Source organism: Oryzias latipes, chromosome 11 (assembly GCF_002234675.1).
Source record: "Oryzias latipes chromosome 11, ASM223467v1".
NCBI classification, from domain to species: domain Eukaryota; kingdom Metazoa; phylum Chordata; class Actinopteri; order Beloniformes; family Adrianichthyidae; genus Oryzias; species Oryzias latipes.
In genome coordinates, this window is record NC_019869.2 from 10,547,591 (window position 1) to 10,568,659 (window position 21,069).

Genomic DNA, 21,069 nt, shown 5'->3' on the forward strand with positions numbered 1-21,069 from the left:
AAGTGGGTGTCTGCACAGTTGTTCTCTGCTATCTTCTCAGGTACAAGATCTATGGAATACAAGTACAAATACTTTCAACTGACAGATATTTACAGGGGCAAAAATGCTAAATTCCCAATTGACAAGTAAAACAGTAATACAATAGGATGATAAAATATGAAATAGAATAGAATAGAAAGGTATTTAGGATGTCACGCTTCAGCAATTCCTAGAGAATAAATAAAAACACAACAAACATGGATGGATCATTTAGCTGTCTGAGATTAAATTACATAATTTTCAAATATTAGAAAGGGGAATTTTTTAAAACACTCTTGCTATGATAACTTGAGCTTGTAGTAAAGAACAGCTTTAAAAAAATATCAGAGACAAGACACTGATCACAGGAAGCCTGTGTGTAATACTTACAGTAACTTCTACTCAAATCACTGTTGACAGCAGATTTCTCCCATCCGCCCTTTCTGTGACTACTTATTGACTACAAAACAGCCTAAAAACACAATGTTTGGGATTCTTGTCATTTTGTCATTGGAAGTAAAGATACGGGGAATTTAGTGGCTGTCACTCTGACACAATCTCATAGGGCTGGTCATCACAATGAATACGGGTTCTAACGTTAGAAACGTTAATGAGGCTTCTTTCATTCTCAGTGGATTCATGTATGTTATGTTTAAAAAATGCCGTTTTCATGAATGTCATATGAATTAACTTTGTTGCACATATCCACCCCGTCTTAAAGTCTGGGTTGTGAAAAGACTGTCTAACTTTAACCCGGATCGCGTTTACATAAAGGCAGCACACGGGACAGCTAACTTACTAGCTAGTTAGCATAGCATCAGTGTTTAAACAAATCCCCGTCTCTAAATCAATACTTTTTATTAAACTTTCTGTGCTGCTGTAAATCCGGCATGTTTTCCCCTTGGCTCCTTATGAATCATGTTAAGAACCTACATTGGCTGTATATCTAGCTTGAACCGACGCGCTAGCTTAAACTTCCCTCACACTCACACAGGGCAGGCAGACACAATTTGAGTCGAAAGCCGGCTAGTTTCGAGGCCCCTGGTTGGTTGTAGTTACTCGTGTTGTGTGAAGAGCTGGTATGCCAAGTATAAAACTTGACAAAACCATCATAAGTCCTCCCCCGCTTTCATAAAAAATATGACCGCACAGGCTAAGCTAAGCTAATTTGCGGTGGGGGTACTCTGCAAACGACTCGGCTGCAGTGTTCATAAAGCATTCACACATGTCACTTGGCTAAGGAGACCGCTTCAACTTAGTATTCAATAACATTACAAGATGTACAACGAGGGAATAATAATCAAATAAGTGCATTACTTACGGGCTGAGACTGTTCCCGTTCAGAAGACCTCTCCGCCATGTTTGCCGCCCGCGTCCTCCCAACTGCTGTGCTGAACAGCTCCCTCCCTCGTCAGTTGAGAGTGAAGAGTGTAAGGGGCCATTCGATTGGCTAAAAGCGAACCCGCCTGCTTTGCCGATGAGTTTGATTGACAGATTCACTAGCCAATGGTGACATTAGTTGACCCGCTCCGTCAGATGAGTCTCAATATTCACCGTAGAAAAATCTCTCACACACACGGGGAGATTCACAAACGAGAACGGGATTTTGAATGCACAGTCTGCAGTTCGAATGATCTGTGAGTTCACATCACATGTGTACCTAAAAGTCACGTTTGTGAAGCACTTACTGTGCATTTCTGATACATTTATTGTGAATTCCTAAAATGTTTATGTGAAAAACAGTGTGCACATTTGTGAGAAACACTTATTGTGCATTTGTAAAACATTTAGTGTGCATTTGTGAAACATAATCTGTGTGTTTGTGAAACACAGGGTGTGTATTTCCGAATTTATTTTTCACGTTTGCATAAAATGACATTTGTGAATCGGAGCGTGTGTATTTGTAAAACCGGTTGTGTGCATTTCTGATTATTGAGACTGAAATAACTCCATACGCATCTGTGCACACTGGCTTTTCGCAGAGACTTCTGTGAAATTTCCAGGGCACTCAGTTTTGGAATTGTAGATTTGGACAGCACTACAAAATGGCGAACGTCCTATGTAGTGCACTATGTAGGGGTTAGGGTGGTAATTCGGACACAGGGTGTGTGCAGGAGGACCTCTATTGTTTCAATTGTGATTTCATCTGTCAAAAGTGCTACAGAAATAAGCATACTCACTTTCTACAATCTAACATACATTTGCTGACAATAAAATACATGTACATATATATACAATTTTTTTAAACACGTTCTAAAAAAGAAAAAAAAACATTTCAATTTAACTTTTAGTGTCAAAGCAATGTTGAAGCATAAACTTTTGCTCACGGCTTCTTTTTTTTAGTTTTGCTTCAGTTGAATATTGTAATTCATTTGCTTCTGTTTTGTTTAAGATGTCATCAAATGGATACATTTTAGTTCAACAGTTAGCACTCTTACGTTTTCTATAGATTCAGCAACATGCACTAGCAGCAATTGGCCTCAGAGTCTGTGATGAAGCACATTAAACAGCAAAGAGCTTTTTCTGACATGTTTCCCAGTTAATTCAAAAGAAAACAGAATGTTTGGGGTTCATCTGTCAAAGGAAATTGAATTTCTGCTGCAAAGCATGGAGGTGGTAGCACCATGGTTGGGGGATAGTTGCTTGGTAAAGTGGAAGAACTTTGGAACTTTAAGCACAAGAGTTGTGGTGTACTTTGATAAAGTGTGTGAACATATGTTTTTTACAGATCGATAGCTGTCTTAACTTTAGAAAAATTATCACTGCCTAATAATCATTTTTAGATTGTATATTTACCAACTTAAGATGTGCAAAAACCCTGAATGCACTGACTGGAAAATGATGTCTGTTACACTAATGTGTAAATACTAAATCCTTTAAACGTGGGCGCTTTTATTTGTTGTGGTTTATAGTGACGTTGTCGACTCAGTAAGACTTTTTTTTCCCCTTTCAAATCATTGTAATAAATTCTACTTGGCAACATTCAATGGCAGGAAACCCAAACAGCTTCTGAGTCAGTCACAATGAAGGATAGAGATGTAAACTAAAACCCTGAAAAGACATGTTTTGGGTGGCGAGACAGAAGTTCAGCTTATGTTTATTTAACGATTCAAATGCAAAATTGCTAAGTTTAAGAAATGATATAATTTGGGTTGCGTCAATTCTGTAGCGTCATACAAAATCCTCTCAGAGGTTTCCTATGTGTCTATATGGCAGTGAGACACCCAAATAAATGACTGTTCATGTATGCATTCAGCCAGACCAGAGGTCTCTTGCGAAAAGAGTTCTGAAAAGCATATAAAAACATTTCTGTGGATTTTCATCAGCAGAGTGTGTTATTTTTCAGGATTTGGGAATTCACTTTCCTTTGAGGGGCACCGCAGGAATGTGTGTCTGTCTCTTTTCCCACATAATCCATATTTGTGGGTGCAGGCAACTACCTGGTTGTGGATGTGTGTGGGTAAATACAGATGCACCACACATGCCTGACATTCACCTAAAGCAAGCTGTCTTTACTTGTCTGAAACACCCTCAAGGTTTCCCTTCCAACAGCCTGACACAAAATAACACAGGTTTGCTGCATTTTCTTTTTTTCGCCTTCACAAGTGTTTCCCTTCAGAAACGCTTGTGAAGGCCATCAAACAGAGGCCTGCTAATGTTTTTACTCTTAGCGGTGAAAATATTGTGGTTAGCCAAACCTTTCAGGGGCAGCCAGAAGTGTGAAGATGTCGTGACAGCTGGGAGTGGGTCTATGATTGTGCATAACTTCAACGTTTTTGCTCTTTTGACCCTAACCCTAAAAACTCTTCGGGTGATTGGATGAAGCCCACTTGGTTCACATCTGCTCTCTGAGGAAGTTAATTCAAGGTCTGGGTCAGTGTCAGTGCAGGTGATTGTTAATGACCTAGAACAATATCAGACTAGTTGAAAGAGATATTTAAAAATGACTTTATAACCAACTATACCATATTTTCCATTCTAAGGCCTGAATTGTCTTTAAAACACAACAGGTTGCCTTATACATGGATTAATTCTGGTTGTGGTTACTGATGTCAAAGCGATTTGGAGAGGTACATGGTGCTCTGTCAAAACGGTTAGTTTGGTGTTGTGAATACTCTAACCTGGTTAACATGTTGCGTTGTCTGACTGTTTTTTCTTTCTTTTTTAATGTGTTGCTAACAAAGTTGGGAGTTAAAATTGTCACAGTAATGTTTTTTTTTCACTATTGATCTGTTTTTTACGTGTTGCAAACAAGGTCGGAGTAACAGTTATTGTGAATTAGCTAACGTGGCTAATGTGTAGCTGTCAAACTAGTTATTTTTACGTGTTACTAACAAGGTTGGGAGTTAGCGTAGTCAAAGTAACGTTAGTTATAGTGGCATCAGTTGGCTTTTTTATGTGTTGCAACGAAGGTTGTTGGAGTTACAGGTAGGCCTATTGAGGCTAACTTGTAGCGTATTACAAACACGTTCTGGAATTGTGTTACTAAAATCTGAATGACAGACTTATCTCTTAGTCTTTTGTCTCTCCTAATGTGTCTTATAGTTTGGTGCGCCTTGTATATGACAAAAGTTTGAAAATAAACCATTATTTATAGATATTCTTATAAAGACTGGATTTTGTACATGAACAGCCCATATTTTTGAGACTGAGGCAAATAGACATTGAATATTTTTGTAGCAATTGAGTGTATGGCCACTATCTTCATAAATGGCCGCCAGTTTGGTTTTTTTCTTGTGGCTAACGTGCTTTTTTGAAAGAGGGTATCGTAAGGTACATCCATGCCAAATTTGGTGCTTATACCAAAGAAGTCACCATTTCAGACATTTTGTACCACAAAAATAGAAGTCGTACCACAAAATGCTTAATCGTCTGAAATATAAACCTAAGCGGCTCCTCTAGCTCCACAACTGGTCTGAATTGCTAAATGGTTAAAGGAACTAAGTTGTGAATATGTTATGAAATTCAATGTTAAGATTTAAGAACAGCAATATTACACATGATCATTTTACAGTAGTAGTGGGCTAAAATCAAGTCAAAACACACTATTTCCAGAATACTTTTTAAAAGCATCTGTCAAGCCTGAGAGAGGCTAGGTAAAAAATGCATCCTTAGCTTGTAACATCATGAAATAAACGTGTTAATAACTTTTTAGCCCACAGTGAAATACCTAGTATGTAAAAACACAAACATTTGAACTTATCCTTCCACTCTAATTAGCGTAGACTCTCCTATCAACACTTCAGCCAAGCTGTCTGCAAAGATTTCAGGGTCAAAGATGGGATTCAGCTAAGCTTTGAAGAACATAACAAGTGGTTCACCAGTTAACCCCTATAAAAGCATTTGTGTAGCATGATTAAAAATAAAAGTCAAAACCAGAAATGCTTTTTCATTTTCAAAATCAAGCTGCATTTTTTGACTCAAGATTAAAATGAAAAAGCAATACTTCAAAATACTTTTTCATTTTCTACTTCAACACCGTTTATTCTGTCACTTAATTAAATGATTAAGAAAAATGGTAGTTGACATTTCATTTTCAAAAAGTTCTCTGGTGAATGTGTAGCAAAATTCATTTAGAAATATCTAATTTGACAATTGAAAAGAAACAGAAATGCGTTTTCATTTTCAAAATGTAACTGCATCAAATGACTCAAAATGAAAATGAAAAATCAATACTTCAAAATGCTTTTTCATTTTCCACTTAAAAACCGCTTATTCTGTCTCATAGTTGAAACGAAAATGCAAAGAGGGGATTGTATTTTCATTTTCACATCCTCCCTGCGAATAATGTCACATTATTCAGTTCCACTTAGCATTTCCAGCGGGGAGGCGGGGCGATGACATCACTGCTATCTCCATCTGTCCGGCTGCTATGAGACATAGACATGCTAGGATCAGTGCAGCAGTGTTAGCGGCAGGAGAGAGGACTTTGTGATGGTTGTGAACTCCTGATGATTGTACACATCTTCTCGGGACTACGTAGCAGGATTTCCGCATTCTGCGGTCCGGAGTTTGGGACCACAGCCTCCTTCGGAAGCCTGCGGCCTGCAGCCTGGGCCCACGGTTCGAAGCTTCTCCCTCAGACTAGCTTTGTCTTTGGACGGAGCTAAACCCCGCCCGCTAGCCCGGAGACAAAGCTAGTCCGGGGAAGCTTCGAAAGAGGAAATGCTGCTATGCAGACCTGAGAAACTTTAAACCATCATATGAATTGGTGTTTCCAGTGATGTCCAGAACAGAATAAAGGCTGATGTAATTCCCACGCATTTACCGTAATTTCCGGACTAGCACTGACCGCATGGATTTAAACAATTATGAGCGAGCAGGCCCTTAATAAAAATCATAACAGTAATAAAAGCACATTTAGAAGATTCGTGTTGGTGCAACCAGCAAACGTTTACGAAATCTGCTAGAGCTGTTGATGGGGCTCCAGCTGTCATCGAACAGCAAAATCAGTGCAAAACTGCAGGAAATTATCTTCTAAATGTGGGGTTTATGAAATGCTTCCATAAACCCCAGATGTGACCACCGAATACTTATAAAATGGCAAGATGGACCCAAAATCTCAAATTCATCCACCAAAGGTTCAATTGGAGCTGGGTCGTCTTGACACTGCAGTTGTGCATGTTAGAAAAACAACCTACTTTAAACCTCTAAAATAGGGCTACAGTACTTTTTTAAGAATATGAACTCAGAAGTTATGTCCTGTAATTATAGGGTATTCCGGGTTTAAATCTAAAGCATGTCATTCAGTCTGATAAAATGTCATTTTAGTTGTTTTCGTCCCACTTGCTTCCCTCTATCTCGTTTAAAAAATCACTGTTTTTCCCACAGTCTCACTATTACATCCGTGTTTGGGATGCCCCAATTTAGCCACTTGTTCCTCATTAGACATTAAAAACACTCAGTACTGGCGCGTCATTGAGCGAATAAAAATGAAAGGTCAGTGTCATGAAATCGGCACAATCAACTCCTGCTCAAAACACTAATTTCCTGTTGAAACAGTTGAAACAAAAAGGTTTTTAGTATTCAAAAGCAGCGCCGCAGTCACAAATCTAGAGCTGCGGGAAAAAAATAAACATTTAAACAAGTTTTGATGCCTAACAGTAGAATTTTCTAAAATTTCAGAAAACCCTAGAACAGTCAATGCAAACCAATTTAGTCAGTATTTTTGTGCAACCCTTTGCCATGTAATAGTTTTCCAGCTGAATCGAGCCGCAGGCTCCTCAGTACAGAAAATATAATGGGATCGGTTTCTTCATGTACGGCGCCACCTGGATTTAACTCAATTTTGAGATTAGTTTTATAACCTATTTGCCCAAATCACATTCTTTGAAATCAGACAAAAACAGCTAAAAGTGGTTGACATTCGGAGTAATTATTTTGTTGTATCTTTTAATTGATGTGTCACTCTAGTCTTAAACAAATTCTGGGACAAAAAGCTTATTTATTTGAAATAAAAATATGAAAAAAGGGATGTAAAAGTTACCGTGTTGTGTAATGATTACAATAGAACAACAAAATGAGAAAATAAACAGACTTTAGCCAGTTTATTGAGTGTAGAAACTGCAAGATGCATAAAAAAGTGACCTCTGCTGCCATCTGACCAGCGAGAGAACAAGTTCAATCCAAGCTTGAAATTGTCTCGGTATGTTTGTGTTTCTGAGTGTGTGCGTTAAGAACAACTGTGGAGAGAAAAGGTTTAAGCCTGCAGAAAAATAGAGCAAACATCAGCAAGAGAGGCACCTCACCTTCTTTCATTTTTGCTCCTTCAGCCAACTGATTAACCCTCTGTGACCTTTTCCTTCTGCCTGTGAGGAAAACAGGTTTTAGTCTTCTGGAATCCATCGTTTAATAAAGGATTATTGGTTTACAACATGCAAACACTTGCAGGGATTCGTTGGAGTTAAGTTACTACAAATACTTTACAAAAGTACCCAGATATTGGCAGTGTTTATATTATTGAAATAATGGGTCACACTCCAGGAGACTTTTTCATATTTGAACCTGTAAGCTGAGAACATGTAGGTCCTCTGTATCATCAACATAATTATGAATTTTTTCATCCTCTATAAAGCGTACCGCCCACCATACTTAATTATTCTCCATCTTTAACTTCTGCACAAGCTGAAACCTTCCGCTATTAACCTTTCTCACAGAGGTCAGTTCTGCGCATAGTTAAAGTTCAACAAACACAGTTTAGCATAATTCAGTGTGGGCTGTAACACACCTCACTGATGCACAAATATAAAAAAAAGATTAAAAAACGTTTATGCTTTGTTTTTTTTTGGCAATCGGAATAATTTGATAAGAATTGGACAAAGATTCTTAAAGCTTAAAGACATTGGTGACTCTGCATTGCATTGTCCTATAGGCCTTAGTCGCAACTGCCCTTACGGGTGGATATGGTCTGTCTGGGCAAACCTGTCTGGGGCACACAAGTGGCCCCCATGAAATTGTAACGTTCACAGGTTGCACCAAAGACCACTGGAGCTCAGCAGAGAGAAAAAGTCAAGATGGAAACAAAAAAACTCACGAATACGCAGATTCTGGGACTCCAAAAGTGTTCTTCACTTTATTAATAATGATCATCAACCTTATAAGGCTCGGTTGGACGGCTACTGTTTCAAAATATACAAATATAAAACAGAAGCTGTACAGCCCGAGTGTCACAATCATCAAAAAAGAAAAAGAGGTAGTGCACAAGCCCTGAGTGTGAGCCTCAGTCTCGTGGGGGGAAAAAGGATTACCTCATCATTAAAGTCTCAAAAGAGCTACTCCACCCCCTTGACTGTTACAAACTATTGAGGTCATAGACTGTCTGCTGAGCCCGTAGAGTGAAAATGTTAGTGCACGTTTTTTCTACTGGCATGCTGCGGGCGACGGGTCACAGTTAACCAACAACATGTAAGGATAAAGTAAGTGAGGTGTATTTGATGGATTTTTGTTTTTTTTCAACCCAGTACTTCTACTCACATGATAAGGGTGTGCTTGAAACTTGATTGTTAGAATATAAGATACTAGACAATCGGAGTGAAGTTTGTGTGGGCATTTGTGGATGTCCTCCGGGCACTTATGTATCACCTGCATGCCCTGTGCGTGCAGCATTTGTCAGTAAGAAGCCAGCACATGCATCTTACCTTGTAGCCTAAGAGTACATATCATGTCATAAGTGCGTGTAACTTCCATTGACCTTACACATTTTTAGGATAGACCTTCCACCTGCATGACAATTGCATGTTTAATTTTCATGATGTCCTTTGAGGTGGCCGTAAAAACAACTGTGCTCCCCCTTAAGATGTAGTCTCTCTTTACTACGACCCTCCACGAGGACGGACAACCCAAAAACTCTGCTGCACCCTTACGGGTCAACCCCCCGTAGAGGTGCATGATGTTATTGTGTGTGTAGTTGTTAGTCTGTGTGGCCCTGTGATAAACTGGCGAAATGACCACTGTGGACTCCGTCGTTGACCAACAGTACCTGGATAGGCTCCAGCAACCCTGCAATAGTAGTTAGGGTGTAGATAATGGATGGATAGATGTGGAAACATAAGATAAACTGTTTTGTCCGTGAGCCATTCAGTTTACCAGGTGACTTGAAAACAGAACTGTCTAAAGATTTGCTGGGATTAGAAATGCAAACATGTTTAGTGCACAATATATATATTTATTTTTTATCATATTTTAAATATCTGCACCAAATATTAAAATTATAAAAACTAACAGTGATAAAGTATTTTCGTAAAATTTCTTGTTTCGTTAGTTACCAGGGTTACACTTATTACAGGTGGAGTAAGCACTCTGTTTCATTTTAAATCAGGAAGATTAGTTTGGTTTTATTCCTGTAAATATTTGTTTAAACTGTCATAAATTCATTTTTAGGAGACATAAAAATATAAATGATATTAATTTAACACAATGTAGTCAAATTTATTTAAAGCTCGCAATGAACTACTAATAGAAAATGGCAACAAAACATAAAATTTAAATACAAAAATATCTAAAAACATAGAAACAGCTTGAAGTATTTATTCTTTGCTCAAAGAAAATGGAAAACATGTACATTAAAAGTAGTTATCCATTTGTCCACTAGAGAGCACTGACAAGTTTTCTATTTAAATGTGCAACATCCTGCACAGGATGTAGATATAAATCCTCATCAGCTAGTTTATGTTGAAATGAAGGAGATATTGATCGCAGTCTTCCTAAATTATGACTTCGGTTCCAAAAACCATAAACGTCCTTCTGCATTCATGCAATTGGACCTCTTCTACATCCTTAATTCTGTTGTGTCTTCCTCCCGTTCTTTGTCCACCCCTCCTGCTCCTCCCGTTCCCTATCTCTCCCATCTCTCCGACAGCTGTTGTGTAAAGGTTACAGTACACCTTGTGGAGGGGCCTTCTCTTTCATCTTTCACAGTGGTTTTATGGCGCTGTGTGAATGTGCGAGTCTTTTTAATTAGGCTCTGCACCCAGACAGGCCCCAAGGCTGAGGCAGCGCCACTCTGTCTGAAGCTAACTCACTCCGTCTCTCCATTCCTTTTCACTCTGTCTATCTCCAGTGTGTCATCTCCTGCCGAAGTTTGCTCTGTCTTTCCCCGCAGTACCTTTTCACGACTTCTTGTTTTTCTCTGTTTCAGCACAACAAACCCCTGTACTCATTTGAAGACAATGCAGACTATGTGTATGACGTCATGTGGTCGCCTGTGCACCCCGCCACGTTTGCCGCCGTGGATGGCATGGGCCGCCTGGACCTGTGGAACCTCAACAACGACACAGAGGTGTGTGCATGTTGATGTCGAGGCTGTGCTGGCTGCATTGACTTTGCAGTGTGTTTGTGTGTGTTTGGCATCCTCAGGGTCTGTTTATGGGGCTAAGCCCGAACCGCACAACCAAACAACCAAGTCTCCCGCGACACACACACACACACACGCCAGCTTCAAGATTCCCCTGTAGGCGTTTCCCACAGTTCTTGCTTTAAATCAGCCTGGGTGACATCTCCTCATTCTGGCTCCCACCCAGCGATCCCACTAACATTTCTACAACCTCTGTGTAACGTTCAGGCAACCTCAGGTCCCCACCACCTCAGCCCATCTTCCTCCCACACTACGTCCCATCAGAGGACTGCACAGATGTGCTGAAGACCGCAAAGCTGCGAGACCCAACCCTCAGGCCACAGTCCCATGAAAAAAAGAAGAGAGTTCAGGCCAAGGCTTGACTTTTGCAGAGTTGAGGCTACATTTTTATTTTGGGATGAGTGCATTTAAGGTCATTGATGGCTGACCACATTTTCTTTTTAACTTTATGTCAAACATGATTAAAAATGGTCTTATAAATAAAAAAGACATCTCAAAACACAGAAAACTCTTTTTTTGCCCGATTTCCTGTGAAAACGACATCTACTATGATATCATCACAAGAAGTTTATTTTTCATAATAACAAGATAGTAGATAAAATCACGAGATAAAAAATGTTGTCATGTCGTAATAACAATATGACGAAGAATATATTTTGATCATCTATCTACAATCCGTAGCAGTTTGTCATAGAAAATTTTGAACACCAGAAGAATGATCAATTTATAACAGACTACTTTAATCGTGTTGTAACTCAGGCGGTGATTGTGTTGATGTTGTTGGTCATAAACAATGTCTAAATCAGTCTTTGTCGTGTGAGGTGGAGGTTGGCGCAGATGAGTCTACAAGTGGATCATCAATGGAAATCCAATATTGTGTGTTCTGGTGTGAACGAGAAATACTATCTCGTGGACCCGTGATCACAAGATAGAAAGTGTTTTCTTGTGATCACCAGATAATGGATATCGATAAAATGGGTAAAAATAACAAAAAAGCAAGGTAGGCCGTTAGCGCCTTCAGTAGAAAACCTCTATAAAGGCCTGTTCACATCAGGACGAATTTCGCCCGCGATTTTCGCCGACGTTTAACGCCTCGTGACTAAACAAAGGGCACCAATGTGAGTTTGCACACCGAAGCGGAAAAACGCCACGTGTCAAAGCGTCACTTTTTAAAAAACGCCTCGGGTTCATTTTTTTGGTTTGACGCGTCGCGTCGAAATCTATTCGACCAATGAGAACGGCGCTTTTGCACAAGTGTCTGGAGCTTCTGAAGTTACAGTAAAACACTACTTGGGGGCGCTCAAACACAAAACTGCCTTGCTGAGCACACATACCAGCGAAGAAGATAGACGCCGAGTTGCATCTACACAGCCGCGAAGAAATAATGACGGACATTCTAAAATATCCCCGAACCAAGCACCAGTTGGAGCTACTGGTGCTTGAAATATTCATGTTTTCTTTGTATGATTCTGACAAGCGCGTAAATACTTGCTCTCTTCTTCTGAGTGAAAAGCGACTTTAAGAAGCGTAAAGTTGCGCAGCGCCACCTTGTGTACAGGGGGTATTTCTGTTTTACATTAAGCGCCATCTAACGTCAGGGAATGAAATTGCATGTTCGCTCGGCTCATTGTCAGCGAAAATCGCCTGGGTGTGAACACAAAAAACGTGGCGAAAAACGCTGGCGAATAACGCCTGGCGAATATTCGTCCGTATGTGTACGGGCCTTAAGGGTTAAAAAGAATGTTTTACTCTAACGTGAGTTTAATCTTCTCCTGCTAACACAGTTCTGTTTTCTCCTGTAGAATTACTGGGAGATTACTTTTCAAATATGGAATCATATTTGTTCGCCTTTCGGCATATCGTGCCAGGGCTTGAATCCTCCTTCACTGAAAAAAAATTGAAATCAATTCAACTCACATAATTTTATTGATCTACAAAGTTGTAGTTGTTTCAGTAAAGTTCTCTTCAGTAAAAAAAAAACACAGTTTCATTAGAGGTTTTGCAGTGTTGTTTTTTTGTTTTTCCCTTTAAGGTGTATTTTAACTGTAAATATATAAACATGTATACAAACTCCAAAAACAGGTCCCCTAGATATAAGTAAACAAAATTCTTGAATTCTGACCATTTTTGTTAAAAAGACTAAAGAAATCTGCCAGTGAGGCAAGAAAAATGACATGTTTTCTTAAATTATACATTTTTTTCTTACAAGTCAGAAAAAGGATCATTTCTCTTTTTACTTTCTAAATTTTCATTTTTTGCTGTTATAATAATAACATAACTATTGATAATAATATAAATGTGAATTACATAGAAGAGGGTCTTTTTGTAATAATTGTTGTATTATTTCTGCTTAAACTTAACCAAGTTTTCTCCTTTTTTAAAGAAACACAGACCTGAGTTTTGCCCAATATCATAGTTGTGACTTAATTTTACTTGATAATTTCATTTTTATAAAAAGTCTGTGTAAACAGAAATGTCACATTCTAGGATTATGAACATCATACTTTGTCACTGTGTTGGCATCTTTGATCAGTCAGGTAAAAGTAGAAAGGATACTTTCAATCCTCTTCTCCCTCGGTTACCATGGAGACAACACCCACAGGGACTTACACTTTAATACAAGTCTGAATCTTTACAGATACACCCCCCCACAGCCGCTCTCATAATATCCTCTCACTGATGTCATTTTCTCCGCACTGCAGAGGTAAAATAATTCAGAACAAATTCAAAGATGCATTTCCCCTCCAAGTTCTCGTTTTGCAGCGCGGATGCCGTCTTTCCCATGGTTCCCTCAACAGCAGCCTATTTCAGACAGATGAAGAGTTCATTATTGGCGGCCTTCCCCCGGCTAACAATGTGCTTTATGGGAAACATTTGCTCAGACACACGCTCACGCAAGCGGATGCAACAAACACATGCACACGCTCGCACACAGTCAGTCTAATAGCAACAGGCTTTCATTGTTGCCATCATATTAAAAACACACAGTCATAACAACATTAACGGAGACGTGCAGCGCGCCTGGTTCTCATTTCCACCACACACGCAGAAACACACAAGCAATTGAAGGCGCTCCGTGCAGATGCACTCTTGCAGAGCTGTGGAAGCTAGCGGGCTAATGGCAGCGAGTCTGTGGTTAGCGCTGCTTTAAATGCACGGAGGCTTGGTGTGCGAGGACTCAGTATGCCAAGGCCTCTGTCTCCACTAGTGACATGTGTCAGACCCGCCTGCCACATGTCAGGAACAGTTTATGGAAACACTGCAGATGGTTTTAAGTTTTTAGAGATGCAACATGAGCGCTGAACAGAGCATCAGCTCCAGCAAACATGGTTATTATAAAAAGAATAGCCCTGTGTGTGTCCAGTTGATGGAGCGTATGTAATGTGATGGCTTTGTTTTGTAACTTACAATAGATTCCAACGAATTTGTGCTCTTTATGTGGTAGATTTGCTTCTAAAAAATGGCTTTAGTGCTTCTTTCTTCATGGAACATTGAAAAGAATTTCAGTTAGGGTCCATCAGTGAAAGCTGTTGTTCACATCTTAACTTCACCCATTTAATTTAAAAAAAACTTTTAAAAATATACATATTTTCCCATCTTGTGGGCATTCTTTAGTAAATCAAGCTGGCCTAAATTGCCAACCTTTCACTTTATTATTAGCCTCATTTGTAATTGTACATTTCCAACATTTCTCCTGTTTGTTTTTACGGCTTCATCGGAGGGCTTTATACACATTTGTGAGCCCCACTTATGGTTCTGGTGGTATTTCCACTCGTTTCTGAAAAGATTTAATTCTTCTTGAAAGCGGATCTTTGTTCCAGCTCATTATCTCCATGTGCTGAATAATAAACACAATTTTTACCGTGTGATGCCTTCAATGAGAACGGGATTTTAGGACTTCTCACTGTGTACATCTATTTACGAACCCCCAGGATATTTGCAGGTGCATAATTGTCCATAAAATGTTTTCTTGGCGGAGTTGGTGTTCAAAACTCTACTTTTTTTATGTATATGTTTCTTTTGTCTCCTTTTTGTTGTTTTGTGCATCAAAAAAAAAACATCAGAGATACAATAAGTATCTTTAAGTATGAGCCACAAATATGATAAAAAGAGCCTTTGAGGAGCAGAGTTTTTGGTGTGCACTAATGCATCAAACCCCTCTGACTAAACCTTTTTTCTACTTTTGAGGTACCAACTGCAAGCGTGACCATCGAAGGGGCGTCTGCTCTCAACAGGGTTCGCTGGTCGTCTGGAGGGAAGGAGGTGGCGGTGGGCGACTCAGAAGGTCGAGTCTGGATCTATGACACTGGCGAGGTATGAATGTCACCGGCTTTACAGTGTTATGGGTGCATAGCATAAGAAGATTTATTTTGCTACAAAATTTAATTCAATACATTTTTATGTAATGTTTAGTTTAAAGACCCACCGAAAATTGTGATTTTAACATGTTCTTGTGGCGTTTTTCCTGATGATGGAGGACGTGTAAAATAATTAAGCATAAAGTTGCATTTCTAAGTGTTTCTTTATCTAAACCGTGGTGAATCTGACAAAACTAAAATACGCTGGGGCAGCTACAAGCACCCTGCTCTGCTCCATTCTGATGCATCCACTTGCAGACGACTAAAGGGAAAAGTTTCTCGTCTGAGCTGGCTCAGAACTGTACAGCTGGATAGCTCCATATTTGGTCACTATTGTTACATCGGTAATGTTAGATTGTGGGTTTGAGGGGCTCTAAGCTACCAGTTTACAGCCTGCCGATTGTAGCTCTGAAGTTACGGTGGCCCAGAAGGGTCACAACACAACACATTAACTTTACACACAACACACTAACTTTACACACAACACACTAACTTTACACACAACACACTAACTTTACACACAACCCACTAACTTTACACACAACACACTAACTTTACACACAACAGATTAACTTAACACACAACACATTAACTCACAACACAACACAATAACTCACAACACAACACATTAACTCACAACACAATAACTCACAACACAACACATTAACTCACAACACAACACATTAACTCATGGCCCAGAAGGGTCACAACACAACACATTAACTTACCTCACAACACATTAACTCACAACGGAAGTAAAGCAGCAATTGAAGTGCTTTTATTCTGAAATTTCTACTGGGCTGAGCAGCTAACTACCTAACAGAAAGTAATGTCACAGTGAGCTGTGGAGGGAGCTGCACGCGCGCTCCTCTCCTCTCCTTTTTTCCGCTCCGTCCTCTCACACAGGCACGTGCAGTCCCCAACACACACGCACACACAGGACGGAGCGGAAAAAAGGAGAGGAGAGGAGCGCGCGTGCAGCGACAGAGGGGGGTGTCAGAGCGGAGGGAGGAGTGTGTGTTCATATTGTGTGTGTTTAGAGGAAGGAGAACCGTAGTAAAGACAAAGTTTCTGGCAACACTGCTGCTAGCTTCTCTTGTAGCAATAACATGCTCCCTCCACAGCTCACTGTGACATTACTTTCTGTTAGGTAGTTAGCTGCTCAGCCCAGTAGAAATTTCAGAATAAAAGCACTTCAATTGCTGCTTTACTTCCGTTGTGAGTTAATGTGTTGTGAGGTAAGTTAATGTGTTGTGTTGTGACCTTTCTGGGCCATGAGTTAATGTGTTGTGAGTTAATGTGTTGTGCTGTGAGTTATTGTGTTGTGTTGTGAGTTAATGTGTTGTGTTGTGAGTTAATGTGTTGTGTTGTGAGTTAATGTATTGTGTTGTGAGCTATTGTGTTGTGTTGTGAGTTAATGTGTTGTGTGTTAAGTTAATGTGTTGTGTGTTAAGTTAATGTGTTGTGTGTTAAGTTAATGTGTTGTGTGTAAAGTTAATGTGTTGTGTGTAAAGTTAATGTGTTGTGTGTAAAGTTAATATGTTGTGTGTAAAGTTAGTGTGTTGTGTGTAAAGTTAGTGTGTTGTGTATAAAGTTAATGTGTTGTGTGTAAAGTTAATGTGTTGTGTGTAAAGTTAATGTGTTGTGTGTAAAGTTAGTGTGTTGTGTATAAAGTTAGTGTGTTGTGTTGTGACCCTTCTGGGCCACCGTATGAAGTCATTGCTACAAGCTGTTTCCAAATGTATTTTCTCGCTTGCTTCTGATGCACAACGATGTGAAAAAAAAAACTTTTGTCTTAATTGAATCATAAAAAAAACACCACAAGAACACGATAAAAACACCAAAAACGTGATTTTCCTTAGAGTGGGTCTTTTATGGTCACATTCTTTCTTGTTGTTCCCAGTACGTTGTAGTTTATGTTTAAGGCTTTTGTCATATTTAACTCCTAGGAACCCATGGTGACATCAGTGCAACAACAAAAAAATGTGTTTAGGTGTCCACTTTGTTTGTTGTGTATTCTACATTATTTCATTTTCCAGGAGAAATGGGTCTGGGTTCTTATGGGTTAAGAACATTTTTAAACTTCAGTTCCTCTCCATAAGTCTTTCTTTCCTGCATTTGGATCTTCCACTATCGTTAGTGCTGACAGACAAGGTCCACTGTCTTCTGTTTCACTGCTGTGCAGCTGAGATGATCTGTTTACTTGCAAAAAAAAAACAACAAACTATATCATAGTTGTACTGTACCTCATTGTATATAATAAAAATGAATCATCAGGCTGTTTGAAAAAAGTAAATTTCCCTTCATCTATGCAGTCAAAATGAGGTCAGATTCTAAAATATTTTATTAAAATGTTAGAAAACAAGTTCTTGCAGTTGTCTGTCAATCAAAGGAAAGAAGTCGCAGAGTTTTTGTTATTATTTTTAGTCACATTTAAAAATCTGGATGAATGTCAGTTGGTTTTTTTATATATATTTGCTCAGCTGGCATCTCTGTACGTCCTAAAAAAGCTGTTCTTTTTTTTTTACATTAAAACCGCCTTTGGCTCTGTCTTTTAACCAAACTGCCAGCTTTTCCATGAATCTACATTGGATTTGTTTCCCTCTGTCTCTCATGTTCCTGTAAAATGTGGTCGCCCGTCCTCCGCTTCCATATTCTCCCATATTTAAACGTCCCTGGTTAGAATCCCCATATGACAGTGCGCTAGCCTAGCTGTCTGGCTAATTTTAGCGTCTCTTGGTGGTGCGGTGACGGTAAAGAGGCTCAGCAGAGCTGGTGGCCTCGTCGCTGGTAAGGAAGAGTCATCAATAAAACGTAGCGGGGCTGAAAGCTTTTACGACTGCAGTGTTGGTGTGGTGGAGGCGGGAACTCACTGCAGACTCGCCCATGTGGCCAAAACCAGGAGCGGAATGTGAGCACAGAAGAGGAGTCCTGGGAAAAAGTCAAACCTCAGGACTTTTTCTCTGGAGGAAAACCTCAAAATTGACTTTTGCTCTTTTATTTTACTCTAAACGAATCGTTGTAGCATTGAAGCCGAGATTAGAAGTGTTGTCATGAGTGCCCTGTTGGTGTTTGCTCTCTCTGATCAAAGCTCGGAGCATCAGGGTTCAGTGCTATGATAATACTCTGGGGCCCTTCTGAACTCTGTTACTGTGATGTTTAAGTTGCTCTTCAGCGCCGTATAGATGAGGTTCTGGTCGAGGCCCCCTGCTAAGGCCAGGCGGCAGTGAGTTGTTGGTCCGTGATTATTCACAGTGAGCTGGTCCAAACATGTGGGGTTGCGGCTGCAGTCTCTGTCAGCTTCACTCTGACTCCCACTGAGCTCAGCTAAAGACAGGAACACTCCTACATCCTGGATCTGCTGTAGCACGGCCCGGTTCTGCTGAGGCTCTGAGATCAAAAACACATGCAGGAAATCATAAATTCAGTACCACTTTGGTTTTTTTTAGGTGTTAAAGACCCACTCCGATCATTTTTTATCTATTTTTAAAGTCTTTTAATTAGGATTATCCCATTTTTAGCCAAATTTTAAAAATCTGTCTTGTTTTCAAGGACATAGTTTCTGCAGAGCGGCAGTAGATCATTAGAAAGTTTCCCTCTAAATTGTGGGCGGGACAGTTGGCGGGGAGTAAGCCCACCCCTCCTCCCCGTTATCTCACATGCTAGCTTACAGCCCCTCACATCCCCAACCTAGCATTCCAGTGCAACATAAATGTGGAGCAATATTGGAGCCATCCAGCCGTACAGCTTTGGTCCAGATACCAGCTGAGACGTACAAGAGGATGCATCAGAATGGAGCAGAGCAGGAAGCTCGTGGCCTGACGACTGTAGTTTTGATGTCCAAAAAACTCTTTTTTTATATTCAACATTTTTGGGGGGAAAAAGGTTCAGTATGGGCTTTGTCTCTTTAAACAAGGGTTTGTAAAAGGTGAGCCAACTATATTTACTTTAGTAAATTAGTCTTAGTTTTTATGAAGAAAAAAAAGATTTTGTTAATGTCTGTAACATTTTCTTTTTTAGATTTGGGATAAAGAACTGCTCCTTGACATCATTGGGCTTCATTTGCATTACAGTTTGTTTTTGTTTTTGTTTTTTGGTAATGTAAAATCCCACTTCCTTTTTTTGTTCATGTACCCTAAATGAAATATCAAACGTTAGGTTTCAACTCCAACTCAACTTATGAGCAGATTAAAAAAAATAATAATAATAATAACTTTTAGTCAATTTAATACTCAGATAAATATCTTTCACTATTATTTGAGAAAAGTATTTTTTCACAGTAATACTCTGTTCTCAACTACAGTTTTTAGCTTCTCCTCATATTCCTGGAGTAGATGACTACATCTGGGTTTCTCTGTGATCCCTGCAGCTCTCAGTGGCTCACACGGATGACTGGACACGCTTCGCTTGCACCCTGATGGAGATCCGTGCCAACCGGGCGGACGGCGAAGAAGAAGGACCTATGGAGCTGGCTTCATAGACCACAGCAGGCGTGTCTGTTTCTCCTAGAGGTAGACAGGAAGCTGTAATGAGGCGTTTGTTCTCTTTAAGTGTGCAGAGTAACTGTTTAGTTTTGTGTCCTCCTTTATGTAATAATGTCAGCAAACAGACAGCATATAGCATAATGAGTCGTATTGCCTTAGAAGGATCTGTGTACTGTTACAAAGCTTTGCACTAATGCTAAAACAAGCTGGTGTCCCAGACCTGTCGTTCATTGTTTACACCCCCCTTATGTTGCGCTTCTTCTTTGTGTCGCCTGCATGCCGCACACCTCGTCAAAGAAAATCCAGCTGCAGACGTCATCACTGTCACGTTTCAGGAATCAAGAGTTCATTTGTTTGCTGACTGGAGCTACAACTGTAAGAAACTCTATGGAAAAGAGCTATATTGTAACTCAACAGTGTCGCTGTTTACCTTGGCTGTTTCCTATTAAAGCAGAAGCCAAAAAAACTGCCTCCTTGCATGTTTTGGCTGCATTCATCTACGCAATAAAACGGGCTCACAGTCACACGTAAGCGTCACACGTTGCTGCCATACATCTAAACGTTCTTAAATGCCGTTTCCACCACAAAACTCCCTCAGAAACACGTGCATCTGCGTCATAGACTTAAAAAAACATCTTACAACAGTAAACATTCTAATAACATGATATTATGCATTCAGAACATATTCATGTTTAACTGATTACCTTCCGGTTTTAGACACTAAAAGTGCCATTTGACCCAGTTCCTTACTGACCCAAACCCAGCATAGTCCCACTATACTGTTTAGAAAAACACACTTTATTTATGTTTTTGTAGCAATCAAGCCATTTATTTACAAGATGTAGCTTTTTAAATATTTACAACTATTGAATTACAAGAGGGATTTAAATTTTCTATATATTACACATTTTATTTTTAATTTAAATGGTAGTTTCTTTCAAAATAATACACCCTGTGACCAATAAGATCCTCCCGCTGCAGCAGATTTACTTGAAAGTTAAAAGTCAAACGTAGCTTTTTCTGTGATTAAAACGTTAGTGCATCATTTTTCTTCAATCCAATTTAAAGAAAAACCTATTAAAAAAACTGTAAGTGGATTAATCAACTTGAAGAATGTCACCTCTAAATAGCAACTAGACACTATTATGCAGCAAAAATAATATTTCCTCTTGATTTTAGTGTAAGTCAGCAGTGGTACAGAAAAAACAAGTTATTTTACTAATATAAGATCACCTCAGTTAAAAAATGCAAACATAAATGACAACACTTATACATAATCTATTATTTACTAAAAGCATTTGCATGTTTCTTTAAAGCCAAGGAGCCACAATAGAGGAATCAAAGAGACACACATGGC

At 39.4% G+C, this 21,069-nt stretch overlaps 1 protein-coding gene across 5 annotated transcripts in view; it reads left to right on the forward strand.

Moving 5' to 3' along the window:
* dync1i1 (dynein cytoplasmic 1 intermediate chain 1) overlaps positions 1-20,179 on the forward strand; it is a 72,388-nt gene extending 52,209 nt beyond the window's left edge. For all 5 annotated transcript variants that reach the window (XM_020707107.2, XM_020707112.2, XM_020707106.2 and 2 more), the window contains 3 exons: positions 10,655-10,795; positions 15,059-15,184; positions 19,598-20,179. In XM_020707107.2, coding sequence (XP_020562766.1) covers positions 10,655-10,795; positions 15,059-15,184; positions 19,598-19,708 — 378 coding nt within the window. In that variant the 3' untranslated portion in view covers positions 19,709-20,179. The remainder of the gene's footprint in view (positions 1-10,654; positions 10,796-15,058; positions 15,185-19,597) is intronic.
* The last annotated feature ends 890 nt before the right edge of the window (positions 20,180-21,069 follow it).